This window comes from Urocampus carinirostris, chromosome 8 (assembly GCF_059441175.1).
Source record: "Urocampus carinirostris isolate Australia breed hairy pipefish chromosome 8, RoL_Ucar_1.0, whole genome shotgun sequence".
In the NCBI taxonomy this organism is placed as follows: Eukaryota; Metazoa; Chordata; class Actinopteri; order Syngnathiformes; family Syngnathidae; genus Urocampus; species Urocampus carinirostris.
Genome location: NC_142356.1, coordinates 37230593 through 37254354, shown reverse-complemented (window position 1 = coordinate 37254354; position 23762 = coordinate 37230593). Strand labels below are relative to the sequence as shown.

Below are 23762 nucleotides of genomic sequence, written 5' to 3'. Positions count from 1 at the left end.
CAAACAAAACAAAACAAGACAAAAAAGCATTTCACCACAATATCCTCTCCTGACATTCAAAGCAGCTTGCCTTTTGGCCGGAATTAGGGAGAGGGCAACATCAACATCAAGGGCTCGGGGGGTTATTATTTTCAATAAATATATTCAAAAAAGCAAAAACCTTCAAGTTGCAACAACGCATCAAAATACAATACATATAGGCGAGCATGTACCGTAAATTCCGGACCACAGAGCGCACCTAAACAAAAACCGCATAGTGGAGTTTAACAACGAAACTCAGTTATCTTTGTACAAGCCGCACCGGATTGATTGCAGATTTATTGGTACGGAATTTGATGTTAATGCCTTTAGCTGCGAAACGCCAACACACCTAAGGCTTTTTTCAGCTGTTGCGTTATCATTTATTTTCGGATCGTGACCATTCAAGGTGAAAACTACCGGAGAGATTACAAAAATGAGCACATATATACTACTGCGCTGAAAGAAAAAAAAAATGTGAGCCCTATATTTCTAGACGACAGCGCAGGGGCAACCATTCCTTAGAGAATAGTGCACAGACGTAAATGCGCTTGTCATCGTTCCTAAAATATGAAGGGAACTAGTCATTGTCAGGTCAATGACTTCAATGATATGGATAGAAAACGTAATAGGTTTTGACTGCTGTTCAGATGTATACGTTGAAGACTTCGGGGAAAAAAGTAGTACTCAAAAGTACCATCAAACCCCCGCTTTTGCTCCTGTTATGTATTATATCAGTAGTTGGCAACCACCAGCCCGTGGACTGGTCCCAGGCTGTTCGATACCAAGCCACACAGAAATAAATACATAAAACTACACAGAAAGAAAATAAATACCAAATATATTCCTGTCAACAAATTTTGGTGTACGTTACACCGAGGTCTTACGGCAACTACTGAAACTGACAAAATCACTAGGATTGCAGGTGTCATATCAAAAAGCATTGGGTTTTATCTCATGATCACACTATTTTTACTCACAGTGCCACGTTGAACAACACCGTTTTGGCTGAACTCTTTCCCCTAAATGCGTTATTACATTATAAATACATTGACGTGGAGTATTGTGGGAGAGCGCTCAGCTGAGAACTGTGGGTAAAAACAATGTGATGATGAGATACAATCTAATGCCTTTTCCTATGTAATCAGGATCCCCAGTGGTCTCGTGTTGGCACAGTGGATTTGAGCTTATTATTATTATCATCATTATTATTAAAGTTATTACTAGGCTGGGGCTGCCAAAATATGGTCGGACAATAAACTGGGGTGTTTAGTATTTATAGTCATTTTTGTCTGCCTGCCACAAACGTAACCAATTTTCAATAATGGAAGTGGTCATTAATCACAAAATGTGAACTACTCATTCAGATTATTGGTCTTCTGTTGCCGGGCAAAATATTTTTCCCGCCACAGAAAAAAAAAAGCCGCACCCTAATCAAAGCTGCATTGCTTAAAATGTAACAAAAAGTAGCAGCTTGTAGTCCAGAATTTACGGTATATGCACATGTATGAACACTTTATTAGGCTAAAGCACAGGCTGGCTTGTCTCCAGTCCTTTTGCTAGTCTGTTGCACTCGACCCGCGTGTCAGTGTAAACGCACAACAGTCTCTTGATACAACAGTGGTTATATAGTCAACAAGTGTTAAGTTTGAGTTTCTGGAGTTGTTCCCTTGTGTTTCTAAGGCTGGTTGGTTGAGAAAAATCAGGTAGGGGAACGTTCCCCCTCTGGTTTAGGCATACTTCATTGGCTCGTCTTCCTTCGATCGCTCCTTGTGCTGGATATATTAAGTTTCTTTGTTTTTTTATGTTTTTTAGTTTTTGTTTTTTACACTTTCTCGTAAAAAGTCTATTATAGACTGCCTTCCTCAAGTTTCCCTGGTCTTCCGCATTGGGGAAAAAAGATCCTGCTTGCGTTTTAGTCCATCCTCTCCACCTTTCCTAGGACTTTGCCGTCATACATTGGCAAGACCGCAGCATCTTCCAAGACCTCCTCGAATACCGCACCGCACTGAAACTCGTCGCTGGCTTTCTTAAAGTAGTACCTGCGTAGGACACAAACAAAAAAAGCATGACATATAGCATGCTTTCAACTCATGTAAATACCAGACAATAACACGCACAAGACTATAGGCCACACACAAAAGATTTTGGAAAGACATTTTGTACATACATAACCCACACCTGACTATAAGCTGCATGTGCCCAAAACAAGGTTTGTACATGGCCAAATTCAAGCACTGTTAAAGCACCTTCAAGGCCAATTTTTCCTGTGCCTTTAAAGGGCAAAAATCCAGAGCCAATCAGAAGACTTAGTTGTTGACTTTAATGACAAAAATAAAGTCACCATCTGGCTGTCAGCACATATTTTGTGCTATTTTGCGAAGTTCCGACCTATGATCTATGATCTTTTGTGCTATAAACGGAAATTAAATTTTCCATTTTCTTTCAACAATGCACGTGCAGTTTTGGCTACATTACACTTGGTTACAAACACAGGAATGATTCTTTAGGGGAATAATTGAGGTCAATGCGAAAGACAAAAAAAGAACTGTATGTTATAGAAAGCTGAAAATGAGCCAACTTTGGACTCATTTTGATGATATTGATTGCTCTGAAGCAGAGTGCAATCAATCTTTCAATCTTAAAGACTGCTGATCTTTTGCTTTTTGTTAAACTTATTTTAATTTATATTTTTGTGTGTTTTTCAGAGAATCTGCATCTAAATTGGTTAAAATAGAATAGTAAATATTTAAATCTTTGCATTTTATCATTAAGATATAGCACCCAAGAGTTAATTCTTTTAATTTCTATTTTATTGTTTTGCATTTTCAAGGATTTTGTGTTGTTGTTCAACTTTAAATCTGGTGTTGTAATTGAAAAGCGCTATATGAATGCAGACAGTTTATTGTTTGCTAAGTGTGTAAAAAGCAAAAATTGTTTTGTATTTTATAATTTTTTATAGATCTCTGAATGCTTTAATATACACATGTATGCAGGTTATCACCGGTTCACTCCTTCGCGAATTTTGAATTGAAGTGATTTTGTCTTTATTTTCGCTGATATCATTGTATCGTGCATAGTGTTTTGTTAGACAGCGCTCTGAGGGCGCTCTGTTTTGCGTGGGTGAGACTATGTCCGCAACTGTGATAGGGAGTTGTATGCTATCAGTCAAGCAACGGACGGGCGCTCCCTCTGTAATTGAATTGGAAAGAATAGCGACCCCTAGCTTTAGCTTGTTATATTGGGAAATAAATCAATTAAATTGGACTCTGTGGAAAGTAAAAAAAATATTTCTAATGACCATCGTGTACACCCTGAATTATTATCTGGTTGGTTAAGCGACTGAGGCGGCATCGGGAGGCAATAGTGAGGCTACCAGTCTGGCATACTACTGCACTAAAAACCCTCGAAAGCGTTCAGAATATTTTGCCATTAAAAAAAATCAAGATGTAGCATTTAATTCTAATAATCTCAACACTTGAATTCGAACAAACCTGCAAAGGATAAGAGAAGTATCTACTGTCCTTCAACCCAATCCAAATATTTTCTTAAGAATCATATGTTGTATGAACCCACAATAGTCTGACATTTTGAGTAATAGTTTTTTTGTATAAAAGAGGTTGAAAAGTAAAAGCCATTTGTTTTGTTCCATTTCGCCAATTGCTGTCCACTCAAAATTACATCACTGTTGCCATGGTTTCACCTATCAACCAATTACCTGCTTTCTGAAGCAAAGTCATGATTGGTTATCAGTTCCATCCGGAACATTATCTTCACTTCACGGCAAGTCTCAAAATGGCAGCCTCAGTGTTACAAATAAAAAAAACATTGTTACTTAATTCATATTCAACAATCACTTTATTATTCGAAATACTGTTTTAAGGATTATAAACTCATGGAATATCTTTTGGGTTGACTTCCGCTTGATTTATCTTTTTTCTAAATCAGACTCTTAGAGACACACAAGCAATGGAAACGAATCCTGCTAAATAAAAATTAATTAGCCTTTTTGTTGCAAACTGTAAAGGCAGCTAGCGACTCTACTTCACACCATAATTTAAAGGGACACTTAGTACTATTTGACCACCAGGTGTTGCTGTATTTTGTAATCTAACCCAAAAAGACTATACAAAATCCATGTTTTTATGATCCGTCGTAACTTTTTGCTCCTTCTTCAAATCAATATTGCTTATTTTTTAACGTATGACAGATTTTTTTTTACACTGTGATGTGCTAAATAACACACAATGTCCCTTTGCAAAAAGAATCTGAACCCCCCACATCCAAAACAATCTAACCTGCGGGTGTGTGGATTCATTCACCCACTATTTCAACGTGACTGCGAGCAATAGGAACGTGAGATGGGTGTGATCTTTTTGTAACCTCTTATTAAAGTTGAAGGGTTAATTAGTTTTAAGTTTTGCCCCGCCAAGAAAAAAAAACAAAAAAACACTTTTCGTCTTTTAATTGGACTTGCTGTCAAATGGAAGCCTTTTCTGTCACATGGGTTGACGTTTCAGGTGCCCCAGAGTCTGCAGAAGAAAACACGCGACTTCCTGCACTTGAGTACATGATCCTTGTTTCTCCCTCACAGATAACACAGCTACAGAAGTGTGGAGCTGGCAATGTAGAGTTCATATTTTTGCACCAACAAACACGTTTGAATGTTTTCCAGGATAAATGTGGAAGACAAATCCCGCCGTAAGTAAAAATAAATGTTTAAACGAATAAATACCTACAAATATATGATTTATAAATACATGAACACATAAATAAATCACGTAAAACCTAAATATATATCATAAAATTAAATGTGTTCATATGTTTATGCATAAATCGGCATACCCCCAAATATAGTCTTTTGTCATATATTTTCATTTGTATAGCGCACTGGACTAATATGTGCATGGAATTAAAACTGCAGTCGAGGATTTGTTTTTGTTTGCTAATAAAATGTATTCAGTTAAATCTTTGTAGACAAAGAGTGAGGAATGTCAAATAATGCACGCAGCCTTTGCTTATTTTTTTGGTACCATGAGTAAAGGGACATGTAAAATGGAGTACAAATGAGTTCTTTTTTTCCCATTACAAAGCTTATCATTAAATCCCTCCTGCTGATCTGAGACTGGCTTGAAAGTAGAGAAGAGAAATCATTAGGAGCCTTGGCTTCACAATCACTGGGAGCAAACTAACCCTGGGAGTTATCTCAGCTTGAGAGAAGAAGAAGGGGAGTAGAGAGATGACCCATGACCTACGCCAGACACCTCCCATCTCCGGGGGTAAAGCCCCTCGGGCACTGCCCAAATCCAATATGTTTTCCTCCCTTACTGAAGCAGGGCAGCTTCCGCTTCACTTCTCCGACCTGTTAGGCCTTTATACACCGCACATTTTTGAATAATATGCATGCAACTGCTAATTTAACTGTGAAATAATCGTAAAGTACACATTAAGAAAAAAAAATCATGTCACAGAGGCCAATAGTTTTGCACACCGTATATATATATATGTAAAAAATATCACAAAATATTTCTTATTATCTGGTGTGCCTTGTGGCACAGAAATTAAGGTATTGTATTCAATTTTATGTGCCTTCCCTCACGTTTTTAGAAAAAACCAAGGCTCCGTGTAGAATTAGGCATTTTTCACACTTTGTCCACAAAGATTTGAACAGTAGACGTTTTATTAGCAGCATTTTACATGTACATGTGTAAGAGGGATAATAAACTAAATGTGCCATCAGCATACATAGCAACAAGGTTCTATTTTGCACACTTATGTGACTAATGTGATGGAAATGTAATTTAGTGAAACCATTTTTATGGACTATAAAAGTACAACATTTCAAAGATGGCTGGATTTAGAATGCTAGATTTTCACAAATGCCTCAAAGTCATCACTTGGTTTCTGTTCACGAGCGAGCCTTTCCATTAGAACTTGTTTTATGTGGTAGATTTTTTTTTGTACTCTTTGCAACATCTGGCACCAATAGTGTCTGGCAAGGCTGCAGTATACTGTTCTCTGCTGTACTATTGCCATGTCCAAATTAACAAACTCCACACATTCTGCAGCAATTCAAGACAAACTTTTCATGTTCGCCCCCAATTTCTCTGCTTTTCTACAGTTTCGGGTTAGCAAAGGTGAAAGACTCCTTTCTCTCTCCAACCAAACAGACGCAGGAAGACTTTTTCATCATGTCTAACGCAAAGAAGTCAGTTATTGAATTATATTCTTTCTTTTTTAATTGCAGCTCTCATTTAAATATCTCTTTGTCCGGGGTTAGTGGGGGAGGAAGGTGCTTGCCATGTTTGATTTTCAATGCCTGATGCAATAATGGCATAGAGGAATGTTAAGGCCTCTCAGTTTGTGCACAAAATAAAATGGATCAGGCTTCAAAGCCATTTTATTAAGGCTGTCTTACCATGGAAATCAGTACCAGATGTGCAAACAAAATTGCTGCAGAACGCCCACCCCCTTCGGCGGATCAGCCCGGTTTCTTTTCAACTTAAAAAGCTGCAGTGCTTCACACTGCGATTGTACCACACGAGCCTATGACCAATAATACTCGTGAGATGGGTGTGAATTTGCATTATTTATGTGGCAGAAATCTACACAATTGCTCTCAAGTGTTAAAATGTTAGTATCCACAAATAATGTATTTGATAATCCTTCAAAATTCACTGCTTTGTATTGGTTAGCAAATATTAAATTCTAAATACAGCTGATTGTGCATGACAATCTGGTTTACTACTAGCAGCAGCCATTATTGTAATAGTATGATTGAGACCAGTTGCAGTTGATGGGCGCACAAGTCAAAGTGGCCATTAAAACAAACTGTGAAGCACAGCGACAGCCAATGTTTGAGCAGCTCGTTAGATTGGAAAGAAAATCATCAATTTATTTGGACTATGAGAAAAGTCAGAAGAGTGCAAAGAAATGCTGATCACCGGGTGCTCAGTGGATTGTTATCGGGTCCGGGAAAAGACTTAGGCGGCATAGGTAGAGAAAGTAATAGCGAGGCTTCAGGTTATATTTCTCTTAAGCCCACCCCTGTCAAGCCTGTATCTCACAAACGCCAGACCCATTACCCATGAAATTGATGACCTGGAGCTACAGCTCGTGGGAAACTGCTATATACGTGACTCTTGTTTTTCAATCATCACGGAGACCTGGGTGAAGCCATAGATACCTGAAGCATAGCGTGCAGCTAGCTACCTGCTTACTTTATCGCGTTCTTGCATTAAAAGGGGAAGCCCTCCAATTTTGATGTACCGTATTTTCCGCACTATAAGGCGCACCTAAAAGCCTTTATTTTTTTCAAAAGCTGACCATGCACCTTATAATACAGTGCGCCTTATTTATGGATCAATTTTAAAATTGCAAAGTTTTCCAACTAACTTGCAGCCGCCGACAAGATTTTCCCCCGAACGCCAAGTAGTACGCGGTGTATGCTGGGATTTATTTACCGGCGTTTTATTGGCTAACCAATGTGTCAATCATCATTTGAATCGATCACTATTGGCTAAAGTTATTCAGAGGTCAAGGGGCGGATCCTTTTTATCATTTACAGGCTGCCATTGGCTTAAACGGCAAACAAAGCCTGCAATTGGCCGAAAAAGATGTGTCAATCATCAGTTGAATCGATCACTATTGGCTAAAGTTATTCGGAGGTCAAGGGGCGGATCCTTTTTATCATTTACAGGCTGCCATTGGCTTAAACGGCGAAACAAAGCCTGCAATTGGCCGAAAAAGATGAATGCGTATAGCATGTGGCTGACGGCATAGAGAAAGCATTTTTTTCTATTCTGTATTTGTAAATATTGTATTCTCCTGGATTTACTACCCTCACGGATATAAGAGGACATTGCCTGCACATTATTATGAACACAACGACTTCGGTGAGCTACTCCAGGTTTTATATTGTCCCAGTATCTTGTTTCAGACTGAACTCGATGTTTCTGTGATAAGCGTTGCAGAAAATGGATGGAATGGAGTGTCTATTTTTAAATTAAACTCAATTCCAAGTGTTTATTGTCATATGCACGGTAAAGTTGCGAGCGAAAAAGAAAATAGATACTAAGGAATGGTTAGCATTTCTTGAATCCCAAGACTTTAACCTTCCGAATGATGGAACGATGCATTTGAGTGACATCTTACGGACACCGCATCCGCACGTGTTCTCGACACCTATTTGCGTCTTTGCAAGCTTTGGGAATGTTAAGGGGGTAAGAAGTTGGACTGAACTATCTGACTGTTTTGTCCACGTTCCCATTGTAGCGCCTTATAATCCGGTGCGTCTTATGTATGTCAAAAATAGGACCAAAAACTATTTTTTCGGGGTGCGCCCTATAACCCGGTGCGCCTTATAGTGCGGAAAATACGGTACTCATTTATAACGACAATGAAGACAATTTATTTAACTGCAATTCTGTGTTCTGGCGGCAGGGCAGCAGAGTGGTCTGCAGCACAGTTCTGAGGTCAATGGTTCAAATCAAGCTACCAGTCTTCCTGTGTGGAATTTACATGGTCTTCCCATGCCTGCGTGGGTTTCCTCCAGGCACTCCGGTTTTCCCCCAAATTCCAAAAACATGGATGTCATGTAAATTGGCCAGTCCGAATTGTCCCTAGGTGTGAATGAGCGAGTGAGTTGTCTGTCTCTGTGTGCCCTGCGACTGTCTGGCAACCAGTTCAGGGTGGCCCTGCCCACTGCCCGAAGACAGCTGGGATGGGCTCGAGCACCCCCCACGACCCTACTGAGGATGAGCGGGCAGATAATGGATGGATGGATGGAATTCTGTTTCCTGCTTTTTTATTTGTTGATCTTTAATTGTTATTTTGTCACAGTCGTACATATGTTACTGATGTCTAATAAATAAATAAATGTTACTCATTGTGAAAAACAAGGGGTGCTGGATCCCAATTTCGATTTGTAAAGTCTGTCCAGGACGAATTAGCTTGTGTGCATTTTAATATTTTAATTTTTACAGATCAGTGTTTACTCCTGTGCAGTTCCGTTTTGAGTCATGGACATATACATTGCCGATTAGTGAATGTAGTGCAGATGTTGTTTGTGGTATATTTACCTATAGTTTCCTTTTTTGCTAAGCTGTTCTTTAAAGTGTCCCAAGGTGAGGCAGTGGTTCTTCATAACACTCCGGTAAGGAATTTCTTCACCGCAGAAAAAGTAGGTGACCGATAATTCATTTGACCTGAGGGGGGAGGAACAACAATTAAAATCATGCCTTTTTTTGTGGCAATTTGATTCAGTAAAAAGAAAACCAAAATCCTAGAGCTGCATGCAACAGCTTTGCAAAATTCCGAAGATAAATAATTATGAATTGGGGAGCTTGGTAGTTGCATGGTTTAAGTCAAGTCAAGTCATGTTTATTTGTATAGCCCTTAATCACAAAGAGTCTCAAAGGGCTGCACAGACCACAGATTATTGCAAACAATACGAGGGTATTCAATGACGATCGCATTTATGGCTGTTTACATGAGAACAAGCTCTCTACATACAAGGACTCCTATATGCATAATGTCTTCCCAACACAACTGCATGCCAACTACTCATTTTTTTCACCTATTTGCGAATTCTTGTAAAATATATTTGGGTTGGGTTCAAATTTATGAGAGCGCTGCATAATTCCTGCTCACAGTAGACTTTACAAGAATGAATGTATCCAGTATGCACGCCCTCTGTTTCTGATTTTACAGTGAAGCTGTGTGTAAAAAGAATTTGCAATTGGAGAAAAAAACATAGTTTGTGTGAACAAGCAATATATGTTCCCAGCAGTTCCTACTTGGATTGGCAGATTACTTATACCAGGCATCACATTGCACTGATATCAGGTCTTACTTTAAGGTATCAGTACTCACAACAGTAGCTGATTTGGTGGCCATTTTGTGATCTAAAACTGCACATTACAAACATGACGGATCAATGTAAAAATCAATGAATCGTGATTTGATATTAATTATTATAGGTGTTGAAATTGTATGCTTTTATTTTGAATTATTGTTATCAGTGGTACCAAAATTTCATATTGATGACTGCAGGAGACGTGAGAACTTTTTACTGACTAAGATTTGTCTGAACCCCAAGCAGATAAAACCTCTTGCAAAGCAGTGTGCTCGGAGAAATGGGATTGAGAAAAAAACATTTTGAAAATGAAGAGTTTAGACTTGTATTCTAGAACATGTAGATTTTGATTTCACACACTTTTTCACTAAACTATAATAGGATTATTTATACTTTATCTTAAACGTAACAGTGTAAGTAAGACGCTGCGTTGACAAAAAATATTTTTTCCCTAGGCAGAGAATTTAGCCGTTCTACACTGGACTCATGGTGCGTTTTAAGAACAGACTCTTAGTCAGGACTTTCAAATATTTCAGGTAAAAGCTCTAGTGTAAGATTGTTGTTTTTTATTTTTCCCACATGTTTGACATTTAAGTACTGCTTATAAAGTGTTTTTTATAATCAACCTTACTGGGTCACACTAACGCAAGCACGGGAACATTTTTTACAGAAAAGTCTCAAATGTTTTCTACCCACTCCCCTTTCGTTATAGCTTTTGTTTATCTTCTTCTATGTGATTTTTTGCTTTTGTAATACTTTTTGTATAGCTTGAAATATAAAACAAGAATAATGGTTTATTATTTTTATTGTTATCATTATTTCCCTATTGTCTTATATTATGAACCTATGAGCAATGTTTATCCATGTGGTGTTTGTTATTTCTAGATACACAGGATATCTAGTGATGAGACGCAATTAATAAGTCAAGGGGTTGGATTAAATAAGCATATGATTCTTCATATTCCTTTCCGGACATGTTACATTAACTTTTTTTTTTTTTTTTTTTTTTTTTTATGTTTGAAATAAAGTTTCACGTATTCCTTAAATGTACCTGGTTATAGCCGTTTTTCCAAAATGGGAAGGGGCACTGGTTCGAGGGCAGACCAGTGTGCAGACCAGTTGAGTTTTAAAGAGCTCAAAAAAGTTTATTCATCTGATTTAATGATGTCTCCTTTAAGCAATTGCTAAACAACCCAAGTTAAAACAATAAAATCAAACAATAGTCAAATCCTTACTCGACTGTTGATAATGCAGAAGTGGACAGAGAGCTGGCTCCTGCAGGAAAGGCTGTAGCTGGATGGCCCTGATCTCTGAGGCAGATGGCAACAGTTGAATGCCTTTTAGAATAAAACCCTGATAAGCACTCGCATTTATGTGATGAGAACTTGCTCGCACGTTGAAATCTCTACCTGGGTTTTGGTGGCTTGGAGACCTCCTCTAGTCGACGACAGGCCTCTTCAAGCTGTGCTAGAGTGTTAGGTGGGGGCAGTGGTGGCATGGCAGGGTCCTGTATAAATGGATGACCTGGGTGGTGGCCACGAAGATGATTCCAACAGCCAATTCCACCACCACCCCACGAGGAGTGAGTTTGAACGGGCAGGGTCTTGAAGTCAATAAGGTTGGGTTTCTTCGGGCCGGCATAGCTGTTTAAAAAAAAACAGGAGTATGAACTCAAGATTGTAAAGTAGGGCTGCAACGACTAGTCAACAAAAATAAATAAAATAGAAGACAATTATATCGCCAGACAAGTATTTTCAACAGTGTGAGGCGTCTTACATGATTACAATATCTGCTGAGCTTCACTAATAGCGTGTCTATGTCAAGCCGTAACATACAAAAATGGCGGCGTGAACATCAGGTACGCGTACCAAAACTTCAAAAGTTTGGGAGCATTTTAGCCTGATGCGGAGAATAATAAGACTACTTGTGAAGTTTGCAAAACAGACCTTGCGTACTATGGCAGTACCGCTGTGATGCACCAACATTTAAAGACAACGTACATCAGACAATTGAACAAAATGAGTCTTACTCTCCATAGATTCAAGTAACATTCGAGCCAATACAATTTTGATGACATGCATCGTACTGTGCATTTTTAACACCTGCCTCTCGCTTTCCAGAATAACCTAAAATGCTTATGTGTAATAACCTGTGAAGCCCTTTGAGACTCTTTGTGATTAAGGGCTATACTAATAAAAATGACTTGACTTAAATGTATATTTCACAATAAAAAAGACAGTGCCTGACAAACGTGTATGAAATTTAAAGCACGTCAAAATGTTAAAAATACAAATGTCAACCATTTGGTTTAAAACTGTTTAGAATTATTTAAGATGGAGTAGAGAACTTGAAAATTTGCTACTCTCTGCCGTTATCTCCTAGTTGGGGACTTTAGTCGTTGGTTGCAGCCCCCGTCGCACAATTTAACAGAGACTCACCTGTGAGTTTTGTGTTTGCCCTGCCTCTCGCTTTCCAGAATCCACTGCCAAACATTCTGAGATCGGTCACTGCTATCGAGAGGAAGGCATGGTGGCGAGAAACCCTCACTGGGCGATCTGATTTGACGTCTTGACAAAGTGCTGCAGCGACTAGTAAAAGAGACATGTGTCACAAAAGCTTGCCATGATAAACTAACACCAGGTTTGCGTTGCCACTCACACAGGGGTAAAGTCAGAATAATTGGCATCTCCTGGAAGGCAGAGGCACTGTACACGCTGAGCAGCCTCCGTTTCAATCTGCTCTGTTGTCTTTGGCCCGGCATGGTGATGGTGAATATAGTGGTGATGGGTTTGTTTTGCTGACTGGCGGCCCGATAGCAGAGTTTTGGCAGAGCCAGGATAAGCACCAAAGAGCGACCCGTGGCCTGAGGCCACCAAGGCACTTGCCCGTTCTGGGGAGCAGGAGCGGGGCGAGTACCAAATCACGCCGGGAGACTGGCAGCCGGGCGTTTTCAGGACCCGGGACAGATGCTCATCGAGGATAGCTTGCGGGTCCTCCTCACATTGGCTACTGTTGGGAAGGAGAGGGTGATAGAGGGCTGTGTTGCTGGTGAGATCTGTGCTTTCCTCTTTTTCCTCCTCCTAGAAAAGGGAGAAATATGTAAATAATCAAGGACTTTGATAAACATTTCCACATAGCAGCATGCAGTGTTAGGAGTAAACCTTTCCTGGAACGCAATTATTATTTTTGTGACGAGTACTGTAAAACGTAATTATGACAAATTTGTCAAATGTCGTTACAACATGGTGCGTTACTCATTTACTCATTTAAAACCGTTTATAAATTTCGACACCATCAAATCGGTGCCTGTTCCCCCTTGTTCGGGACAGATGATTGAACCCTTAGTCAGCCACCATCACACAGCTAATCACGCCGTCAAGTGGAGTTGGCGTGTTGTATGGCCCTACAAAGTACCACTTAATACAGTTACAGTGGAACCGTCTCAAGCACAGAGTAATATTTTTTCTCCCTATTAACATTCTCCCCACCTCATATGCACGCATCTAAGCTGTATCTACTACAATTAAAAAAAAACTGAAATAAGGGGTCACATATTTGGTTATGTGTTGCCAGTAGGAGTTTGTAGGGAGCAGGTGGACGGAAGGGAGCGTGGCTTATACAGTAACAACACACGAACGGGAAGTCAATGGGGCTCACGTAAACTAAGAATTTATGGTAAACGTGTTCTGAATTTTGGTCTTATTATTTGTGAAATTACATTGAAAAATTCCTTGCTTGGAAAATAAGAAAACGTCTTGGACAGTACTAAGCAATGGAGGATGAAATCGAGTGGTTTGAAGCCCAGAGACAAAATGGATAAGGAGTTTCTGGGCTAAATGTTTGTTTGCAGGCTCTCAAGATTAATCAAGATATAAGAAGGCTTCACCGCTTCCATGGGGTGATGTTAACGTTTTATTGTATTTCTTTTATTATGTGGCTATTTTTAATCTGTTTAATGTGGTCTGCTTCAATGGCAGTATAAATAGTAATTTTTGACTAGATAGTTACTATCAGAACAACACGTTATTTTTGGGTGTCTGTACTCCGGGTTGAACGGAAATACATTTTACCGTATTTTCCGCACTATAGGGCGCACCGGGTTATAGGGCGCACCCCCAAAAAATAGTTTTTGGTCCTATATCTTCCATAGATAAGGCGCACCGGATTATAAGGCGCTACAATGGGAACGTCGACAAAACAGTCAGATGATTCAGTCCAACTGATTACCCCCTTAACATTCCCAAAGCTTGCAAAGAAGCAAATACGTGTCGTAGACACGTGCGGATGCGGTGTCCGTACGATGTCACTTAAATGCGTCATTTCAAATATCATTCGGAAGGTTGAAGTCTTGGGATTCAAGAAATGCCAAACATTTCTATGTTTCTATTTTCTTTTTCACTCGCAACTTTACTGTGCATATGACAATAAACACTTGGAATTGAGTTTAATTCACTCAACTCATCACAGCAACATCAAGATCGTTCTAAAACAAGATACCGGGAAAACATAAAGCCGCATAACTCACCTAAGTTCTCACGTTCAATAATGATACGCAATCATGGTCTTCTTACAACCGTTAGTGAAGTAAATCCAGGAGAGTAAATTATTTGCAAATACAGACTGATAAAACATGTTTCTCTATGGTGTACTTTAGCAAGCTTGCTAAGCTTGCTACGCCATTGCTAAACTCGGCCAATTGCAAGATTTGTTTTGGTCATCTAGCCTATTGGAGGCTCTGAATAATTTCAGCCAATAGTGATCGATTTAACTGATGATTGACACATCTTTTTCGGCCAATTGCAGGGTTTGGTTTGGCCATCTATCCAATCCGAGGCTCCGAATAACTTCAGCCAATAGTGATCGATTCAAATGATGATTGACACATTGGTTAGCCAATGAAACGCCGGTATATAAATCCCAGCATACACCGCGGACTTGCTACGCCATTGTTAAACTCGGCCGATTGGAGGGTTTGTTTTGGGCATCTAGCCAATCCGAGGCTCCGAATAACTTCAGCCAATAGTGATCGATTCAAATGATGATTGACACATTGGTTAGCCAATGAAACGCCGGTATATAAATCCCAGCATACACCGCGGACTTGCTACGCCATTGTTAAACTCGGCCGATTGGAGGGTTTGTTTTGGCTCCGAATAACTTCAGCCAATAGTGATCGATTCAAATGATGATTGACACATTGGTTAGCCAATGAAACGCCAGTATATAAATCCCAGCATACACCGCGGACTTGCTACGCCATTGTTAAACTCGGCCGATTGGAGGGTTTGTTTTGGGCATCTAGCCAATCCGAGGCTCCGAATAACTTCAGCCAATAGTGATCGATTCAAATGATAATTGACACATTGGTTAGCCAATGAAACGCCGGTATATAAATCCCAGCATACACCGCGGACGACTTCGCGCTCGGGGGAGAATCTAGTCGGCGGCTGTTGAGTAAGTTGCGAGACCTTGCAAATTTAATATTGAGCCATATATAAGGCGCACTGTGTTATAAGGCGCATGGTCAGCTTTTGAAAAAAATTAAGACTTTTAGGTGCGCCTTATAGTGCGGAAAATACGGTAGATGAAATAAAAAGTAATGGTAACTAATCATTTTTTTCAGTTAACACATCCAACACAGGCGCCATGCAGAATAAGCAGCAAGCTGAGAAACTTAATTTTTAAATCAGACCAACTTACAGAATATTCCTTGTCCTCTGAAGTCAGTGGAGTAAAAGCCTGCATAACTAGATTTGAATTTTCTTTTTGCCACACTGTTATCATCGCTAACAGGCTTTGGGTGTGCTTCATATATAATGCAGTATGCCAATGCATAACAAAGACACTGGCACAACACATATTCCGCAAACGTGCCACTAGAGAGTAGTTAAAGACTAACTATTTGAAGAAACTTCAAGAGGATTCAGAAACATAACTTAAAGTTCGATGGGATGAGATACTGGAGGACAGGGCGAAAAAAGGGAAGAAGTCGACTGACTTTGAAAATCTCAAGGCTTTTTATCTCTGTTCTTCGACATATCACATCTGGCATAATGCCTCTTGTACGTTAAGCACTACTGTCGAGCCGACTCACTGGTATGGATGTAGCCCTTAAAAATAAAAAATAAAATATTCCAAAATGTAATAATCGACTCGCATATTCATCTTCTTGTATTTGTTTACTTTACTGCATTGGAACAAACACACGGACAAATGATAACAGTACATGCTGAGGAAGATAACATTTCCCCCCAAAATAAAAGCAATAATGAGCCTTTTTTCATGGGGAGAATTTCATGCATTCAAATTTCAATTTTTCACTTTTTATAGTAGTGATTGTACGTGATATAAGCACAAGTGACCGCACTGCCAAAAAGTGGTTAAAATAATTGTGACATTTTTTATTACAAAATGTTGTAGGGATGCTGATTGGTAATTACATTCTTTTAAAATATATTTCTTCTTTCTTCTCAGTATATATTAAGTCATTATTTTTCTTATTCTAACATTTATTTGGGAACTATTTTTGAAGTTGGAAAAAAGTGCCTCTATCTGCAGTGTCACATATTCTTGTTAACTTTACAATTTTTAAATAAAGTCAAATAATAAAAAAATATATTTATATCAGCAAATGTATATTTGATGTGGTAGATGTCTGATAACTTTGCTCACTTATAAGTATTTTTGATCTCCTTTTTTTGTGGTTCTTATCGCAAGAACAATTACTCAAAATACATAATAAAATAAGTAAAATAATGTAAAATAATAAGGGATTTTTATTTATAAATCCAAGTATATTTTTTTAATACATGCAGCAATGTTTGTAACGCCTCATATGTAAAGTACTGATTAGGTATTTCGATACAGCTTTTTGTCAGTCAAATAAAAAAGCCCAGCAGGTAACTTTGTTCATTGAATTAACTTTAAATAAAGTCAAACAAAAAAATGTTTTTTTTTTTAAATGAGCAAATTTAAACTAAATATGGTAGGTGGAGAATAACTTTGCTCACTTACAAGTAGTTTTCCTCTCATTTTCATTTTTCTTTAGGGCTGATCTGTTTTTGCAAATTTGACGATTCCATAAAGAGGGGGTTCAGGGGCGGGCGTTAGGATGGGGTGGAATTCACTTTTCGAAGGCCTCTCTACCGGCCCTCCTTGTCAGTTCAAAATCAATCTATATCAACTCTCCTCGTTTTGAGTGTCTACTTAAATTTAAACTTAACAAATATAAATACGGCAAAATATGGAAAATAATACTAAAAAATAACAAGATTATCTGCCAATTGAAGAATAATAATGTTGCTGTGACGAATTAGTCAGAAACAATGTAAATTAGCCTTACTAAGAGAAAATAGAGCTTTGTTTGTGTGTGAGTCGCTACCTCTTGGATCTGCTGTAACCTCTCGGCCAAAGAGCTCATTGTTTCTTGTTCTCGCTTCAGCCTCTCGAGCCGCGTTATAAGTTGGGCAGCAAAAGATGCAGGCTCGACGGGAGTCATCTCTTTAGGCAGACGATGTGTCCTCTGCAGGGTGAAATACAGTGGGAAGGACACATTAGTGTGAGGTAACGTGACGGTGAATTGTACCTGACAAATGCAATATGGCACATTAATCCTCTGCCCTTGTCTTAATCCACCCTTCTTCCCAAAATCCTGCAACTCTAACCCCCCCTAAAAAACATATGATCCAGATGCCCTTGCTCTGGCTAACCTACACATTCTTTCTTGGCCATTGCACCCCAAACTTCCATGTCCAATGCCCTTGGCAAAGCCAAGCTACTGGGTAGCAGTTGGCTGGTTGCTTAGAGGCGAAGCCCCCCTGCCTACACCCTCTGTAGCCCCACCAAGCCATCAGCTAGGCACCGTCTGAAGTCAGCACACTTCAAAGGGCCCTTGTCAAACATCAAAAGCACACGAGGGGTGGGAGGGACACGAGGTTTTAAACCTCTGAATAAAAGCCATATATTGACGGCAAAGAGGGAACGGGTAAAAGAGGACAGAAATAAGAAGTGGGGCAACCTTAGTAATATCAAAATAATACACATTGAGATATGCAATTGTTAGGTGGCCGTTTTGGGTTGATTCTCTCATCTCTTTGTATACACGATGAAGGGATAAGAAAAAGGCAAGTGTAGCTGCTTGGAAAGGAGCACCAGCCCTACATGGGGCCCTACTGCTTAGGGCTGGTACATCATGGAAGTTAGAGCCATACTAAAAGAAATTCAAAATATTAGTAAAGCCTGTACTAAACATAGATGATTATTTACATTATTATGTAGTTAATAAAAAATAATATAGTAGGAGGTCTGCAACAATATTTTACTTGAGAGTTTTTTTAAGGTAGTAACATTTCAACCTTTTAGATTATGTTTAAGGATATTGTGAGCTTGAGGATTTTTTAAAACTCTGTCATTACCTATATTTCATGATGATAATGTCTGTGTATTGTCTGTACAGCTCTCTGAGACTTCTTGTGATTAAGGTCTTGACCAATAAATATGACTTGACTTATAAAAACGGCCTTATGGTGCCTTCTGCCGGACCAAAACAGTACTACAACTTTACTACTTCAGAACAAGACAATGCACAATTTTCTTTGATTAACGTGCTCAGTGGCTCATAAATAGCAACAAACGATGAATAGATAAGGTAGTGTAGTGAGTTAATAACGCTTGTAACAATCGATTTTAATCCAATTTAGCGATTCGTTGTTGCAGCCCTAATGATCACGCTTAGGTAGTACTGAAGTGGCCTCAAACAACTTTCTCCAGTCCCACACATAAATAAAGCTTCGATAATTAACACAAAAACAACAACATACTCACTGGAAAGTGGGGAAGTGTAATCTGGCCATTTATCTTGACACTGCGACTCATCTCTCGCTGGAGATGCTTCTTGGGGGTCAATTTATAAGGAGGAACTCCATCTCTGTGAAGCAAAAGTCAGTCAGTCCCTTAAAAAAGGAAATAAACCAAAGTTAGAAGATTTCCTGCTACACAAACACACACACACAAGGACACACTGGTCCTGTACTTTCTTGCCAAGTGCTGGTACTTTAGAACCATTAGCCAAACTCTGTTGTGGGAAGGAAAAAAATCAGCCGGGAAACCGTTCAACAGCAAAATGACTAACACAACATCCCCCAATGGCACACCACTATTCACACTACAGAAAAGTCAACAGGACTCACATCTTTTGAAGCTGAGGCAACAAAAACGCACATCACAAAACCCTGCAGAACAATGGGTGAGATATGCTAAATACCCTCCTGTGGACTTCAAAAGAGACCCTCTGATAAGATTAGTCCTTGTCAGATTTGACAGCTCTTCTTAATAAAGCTGAATACTATGCGCTAATCTCAACGCTTTTTGTATCACTGACACAGAGCATGTCATTAGGAAGACATTCTACCCTGTCTACAATTAAGCAATTATTGTGGGACTTTTCATTTCTTCAGTTTGCTAGCCCGTCGAGGCAGTTGCCACTTAAGCTGAGCCAATTATCTTGGCCGTTTTGGCCGCTCAGAAGTATCTGACCTAGTCCAAACGCTAGTTTTCTGCTGCGGCTTTGAAATCTCACACTCACGCACATATGCACCCACTGCCATCTTCGTTTGGCGAGCGCTTTGCTATGAGCCTCTGATCTGAGCAACATCAAAAGGCTGGTTTGTAAGATAAGGTAATGTTTGAAGTTGGTGCTGCAACATTCCCCAGCGTCCAAGTAAATCCATAAATAAGATATAAGCAAAAACTAAAGCCTGCCGTCAAATCCCACACTCCCCCAAATTCAAAATCCTCCTCTTGTTCTTTATCCGGGAAATGAGATTCAAATTTACAGAACGACTTTTGAACACTCATGAAACTGTTCCCTTCGAATCAAAGACTGTCTTTTTTGTATTAATGAAATCCTTTTGGTTGGGGACAAAGAAACAGTAACTACTCAAGGACACTAGAAAAAACCAAGGTCTGTGATCTAAACCTCTTCAGAGAACTGAGTTAACGACTTTATATAAAATAATACGAGTAAACAGACAGACATAAATTATATCAATGATAATACATTAATACATTCTTATAAAATACTTTCAGGTAGATGAGTGCCACTCTAGGGAAACAGTTGTCTCTACAATAACTCAACAAACTCTACAGTGTGGAGTTCTTAGAGGAGCACGATGGAAAAAGTGGCCTGACGATAAACATACTCTTAACAATATAATATCGACTAAATGCCAACCTACTGAGTTTTAAATTACTTCAAAAAATCTGGACATTGGTGATACATTTTGAAATGTTTATACTTTGTGTAAGTTTTATAGGAGAGAACAGACGCACTCTTTCATGGCTTCACTGGCCCTTACTTTATGCGGATCTCCTATTCAGTTGTGCAAGTCATTTTCAAAGCACCCAGCCACCCTTTTATCCCCTTAAGCCCCCTGCACCCAACAATAGGCTGAAAGCGATTCAGTTAAGCCTTTTATACTCCACGCACTTTATTTTCTCACTCTCTTGCACTTTGAGCCCCAGCACCCCTGCAACAGGCTGTGGCGAGTGGAAGAGAGACACTTTTTAGAGGACTGGGTCATGATGGAAGTGATTTTTGGGGGTTCACCAGTCCGGCCAGGGGGGAGTTCTTCTGTCGCAAAGTCTATCAATGAGTAACCCCTGTGAAAGCCTCGCAGACACATGATCTCAGCACGCCACAGAGGCCAGTGGCAGGAAACCGACCCACCATGTGAGTAAGCCTCCTTTCATTTGGTGCCAACATTTTTCAGTGAGTTTGTCTTGAGGCCCAAATGGCCGTTTCCCTCCCCCTCTACTTTAGCTGTTCAAAGAGAAGAGCGATTAGATAATACGAGGAAGAAAAAAAACCTTCTGTTTTGGCAAAGGGTGGGTGGTAGGAATTAATTTCAACTTTGGGAATGAAGCAACACACCTACACACATCAAGACCGTTTTATCTCTTCTGCAAGTCCAGTATCAAAAAATAAACTTCTAAAAGGTCTCTGAAAATAATGCCTTTTGCAGTTCTCACCCGAGGGGTCATGAAAACACCTCATTAATGGAATTCCCTGTTTAAAGACATTCATAGGACATTCTCAGAATAATGATTTTGCAAGACTGAATGTTCTTTTTGGGTTGTTTTCCTGTTAAACTTGGATCGGGGTTCTTAGACCTTTTTAGTGGTGGAATTCAATCACTTATTAGGCACTTTCAAAGCAATTTTTTCCAGTACCTCCAATGGAAGAAATTCAGCGCTGATCAAAAGAAGTTGATTTTTTTGTTGACTTGATGACCAAAATAAAGTTCCTATCTTTCTGCTCGCCCATACTTTGAACTGTTCCTATCTATTATGTAGGATCTTTTTGTGTCAATCGGCAGCTATAAACTGACATGAATTCTGCCGTTCTACTTCAACAATGAACACGCAGCTTAAATATGTCACACTGGTTTACAAACACGGAAAGGGCTCTATAGATGTTGGGTAATAATAGAGTTCAAAATGGAAGACAATAAAAAGAATGTATCGTCTGTATAAAAAATAGGAAAATTTGCCAAATTAAATAATATTCAATCTTTCAATCTTCAAAACTGCTGAACATTTGCTTTTCGTTTTACTAACTTGAATTCATATTTTTTGAGTGTTTCCAGAGTATCTGTGTCTCAATTGGTTATAGGTGAATTGTAAATTTTTTTTTTTTGCATTTGACCATTTATTTTATAGCACTGAAGAGTTAATATTTTCAATTTTAAGTTTATTGATTTGTCTTTTTCAGTGATTTGAGCTGTTGTTAGACTTGAAATCTGTTCGGTATGTAAAAAGCTAAAATTGTATTGTAGTTTACAATAGTTACATCGGTAAATATTTTAATTGATATTTCATGTGCTTTTTACGGAGCCTCTGCAAAACATATGAAATAGCTAATTACTAAATAATTTTGTGTATAATGTTTTATCATTGTTGATGATATATCATTAAAAAAACTAATATCTGAGAGTTCTTTTGGGAGCCGAAAGAGTTGACTCTTCTCACTGAGGCGAGCCAAATTAGTCAATATTCTAAATAGAACTGTCAAGTCAAGTCACTATTATTTATATAGCCCTTAATCACAAAAATGTCTCAAAGGACTACACAGGATTACAATTACACAATTGCACAATTACCTGATCTTAAACCAGCATGCGGGCAAGGAACAACTCAACTGTCCTCTTGGGTGCGACCTTTAGGAGGCTCTGACGCTCCACATGACAACGCAATGATTACAACCCACCAGAACAGATGTGATGGCATCATTATCAAACACTTTTTAAAATATTTTCTCCATTTATTGTTTGGTCTATAGAGTCAGACTGCCAAGAAACATGGCAATGGCAACATCTTCAAGCGTTCCAAGACTTTCACCCAAAATTCAAGCATTTTTCTAACCTTAAAAACACAACATTAAAATTCAAACATTTTCAAGGATTTCAAGCACCCGTACGAACCCTGTTGGATACATGTTTTCAATCTTATTTGTACAATGAAAATGATAACATCTGCAGAAATCCGCCATCTCCAGAGATGTGCATGTTAATAAAAAAAAACTTACACGCTACTGTCTGTCATTGACATTGAATCGTCTGTGGTTGCATCACTGGAGATCTCGCTGTCATTGGCACTGGTGGCAGGAGCAAAGATGTAGCCAGAGTTGACAAAATACGGGCTGCCATTATTTCCACGATGGTGTGCCCTGTGAAAAAGAAGAGTTGACATTTGAAAGGGAATTTTGTTTTCAGTGTCAGAGCGAAAACTGCAAGAACATGTCGCAGGATTGATGTTTGCCTCTGATGCGTATTCAGTCCAATTAGGAAGATAAACAGGACAACTTGAAGTTTGTTTTGACAATGTCCTCAGTAGATTTGTGTAATATGAGTCATTAGCGCAACACTGTGTCATCCACATTAGAGATCTGTCTCTTTTCTTATATGCCAACACCCTCTGCTCCCCCTACTCGCATTTGCTCTCTCCTTCTAGAGCATGTGAATCCTCCCTTTCCCAAACTCCCTCGCTCTCCTCGCTTAAGTCTTTCTGTGTGACTATCTCCTCTCCTGCTGTGTTGCATTCCAGTTGTAGTGGTGAAGGGGGTAGATGGGGAAGCGAGGCAAAGGAGGTAGGGGGGAACTTGAGCTTTTGCAAAGGTGGGGGAAGCGGGAAAGAGGGTAGGAGGGCCCCTTTCTTTATGAGAATGCCTTCTGCAGGGAGTGCTGAGAGGAGAACCTCAGCATGACTAAAGCTGTAGGCCCCAAGCACAAACCTGACCTTTGGAAGGTCCGCGCAAAAGAGTCAGGTATTTAGCACAGCTGGGATTTTCTGCACCCCCACTCTCTTTCCACATCTCTTGTTGCTTTCGTGATCCCCTAACCGTCTTTACTTGCTCCAGTCAACTCTCTTCAAGCAAACCGTACAAACCCGGACCAACAGTTTATTTTCCGAAAAAGAGAGATAAAAAAGGCATTGAAATGCAATAGCACGCAAAGTAGTGGAAGAAACGGAGGATGTTTTTACCACTCTAGTGTTACAGATGGGAGATCTAAGAAGAAAAAACATTTGACGATTTGAGAGTCGTTTCCGTGCCAAAATTTGTTCCACATGTTTGAGATGGAAATGGTTTGACTTAAATACATAGCAAGGGGAGAAAGGGTAGCTTTTCTTTATGCTTGCTCGATGATTATTCGAAGAAAAAAAAAAAAAAAAAAAAAAAAACGACAACAATTTAAGTACAACAGTCAACAAACACTTGCTTACGAGGTCCCAACATAGCACTGACGGGGACATGCAAATGAATACAAAGGACTTAATTGCTTTTGGAGCGACAGCGCGGCAGGCATGGCTTTTTCTTTTTGTTCTAATCAAT

At 39.2% G+C, this 23762-nt stretch overlaps 1 protein-coding gene across 4 annotated transcripts in view; it reads right to left on the bottom strand.

The window, feature by feature from the left end:
- Nucleotides 1-662: 662 nt before the first annotated feature.
- The window catches only part of LOC148361796 (axin-2-like), a 95108-nt gene continuing 72008 nt past the window's right edge, over nucleotides 663-23762 (bottom strand). For 3 of the 4 annotated variants that reach the window (XM_088342580.1, XM_088342579.1, XM_088342578.1), the window contains exons 3-11: nucleotides 22458-22598; nucleotides 18698-18800; nucleotides 17256-17396; nucleotides 12533-12954; nucleotides 12313-12462; nucleotides 11284-11517; nucleotides 11110-11211; nucleotides 9099-9224; nucleotides 663-2060 (exon numbers count right to left, since the gene is read on the bottom strand). In XM_088342580.1, the coding sequence (XP_088198706.1) occupies nucleotides 1934-2060; nucleotides 9099-9224; nucleotides 11110-11211; nucleotides 11284-11517; nucleotides 12313-12462; nucleotides 12533-12954; nucleotides 17256-17396; nucleotides 18698-18800; nucleotides 22458-22598 (1546 nt within the window). In that variant the 3' untranslated portion in view covers nucleotides 663-1933. The remainder of the gene's footprint in view (nucleotides 2061-9098; nucleotides 9225-11109; nucleotides 11212-11283; nucleotides 11518-12312; nucleotides 12463-12532; nucleotides 12955-17255; nucleotides 17397-18697; nucleotides 18801-22457; nucleotides 22599-23762) is intronic. The other variant, XM_088342581.1, reaches the window with a different exon arrangement.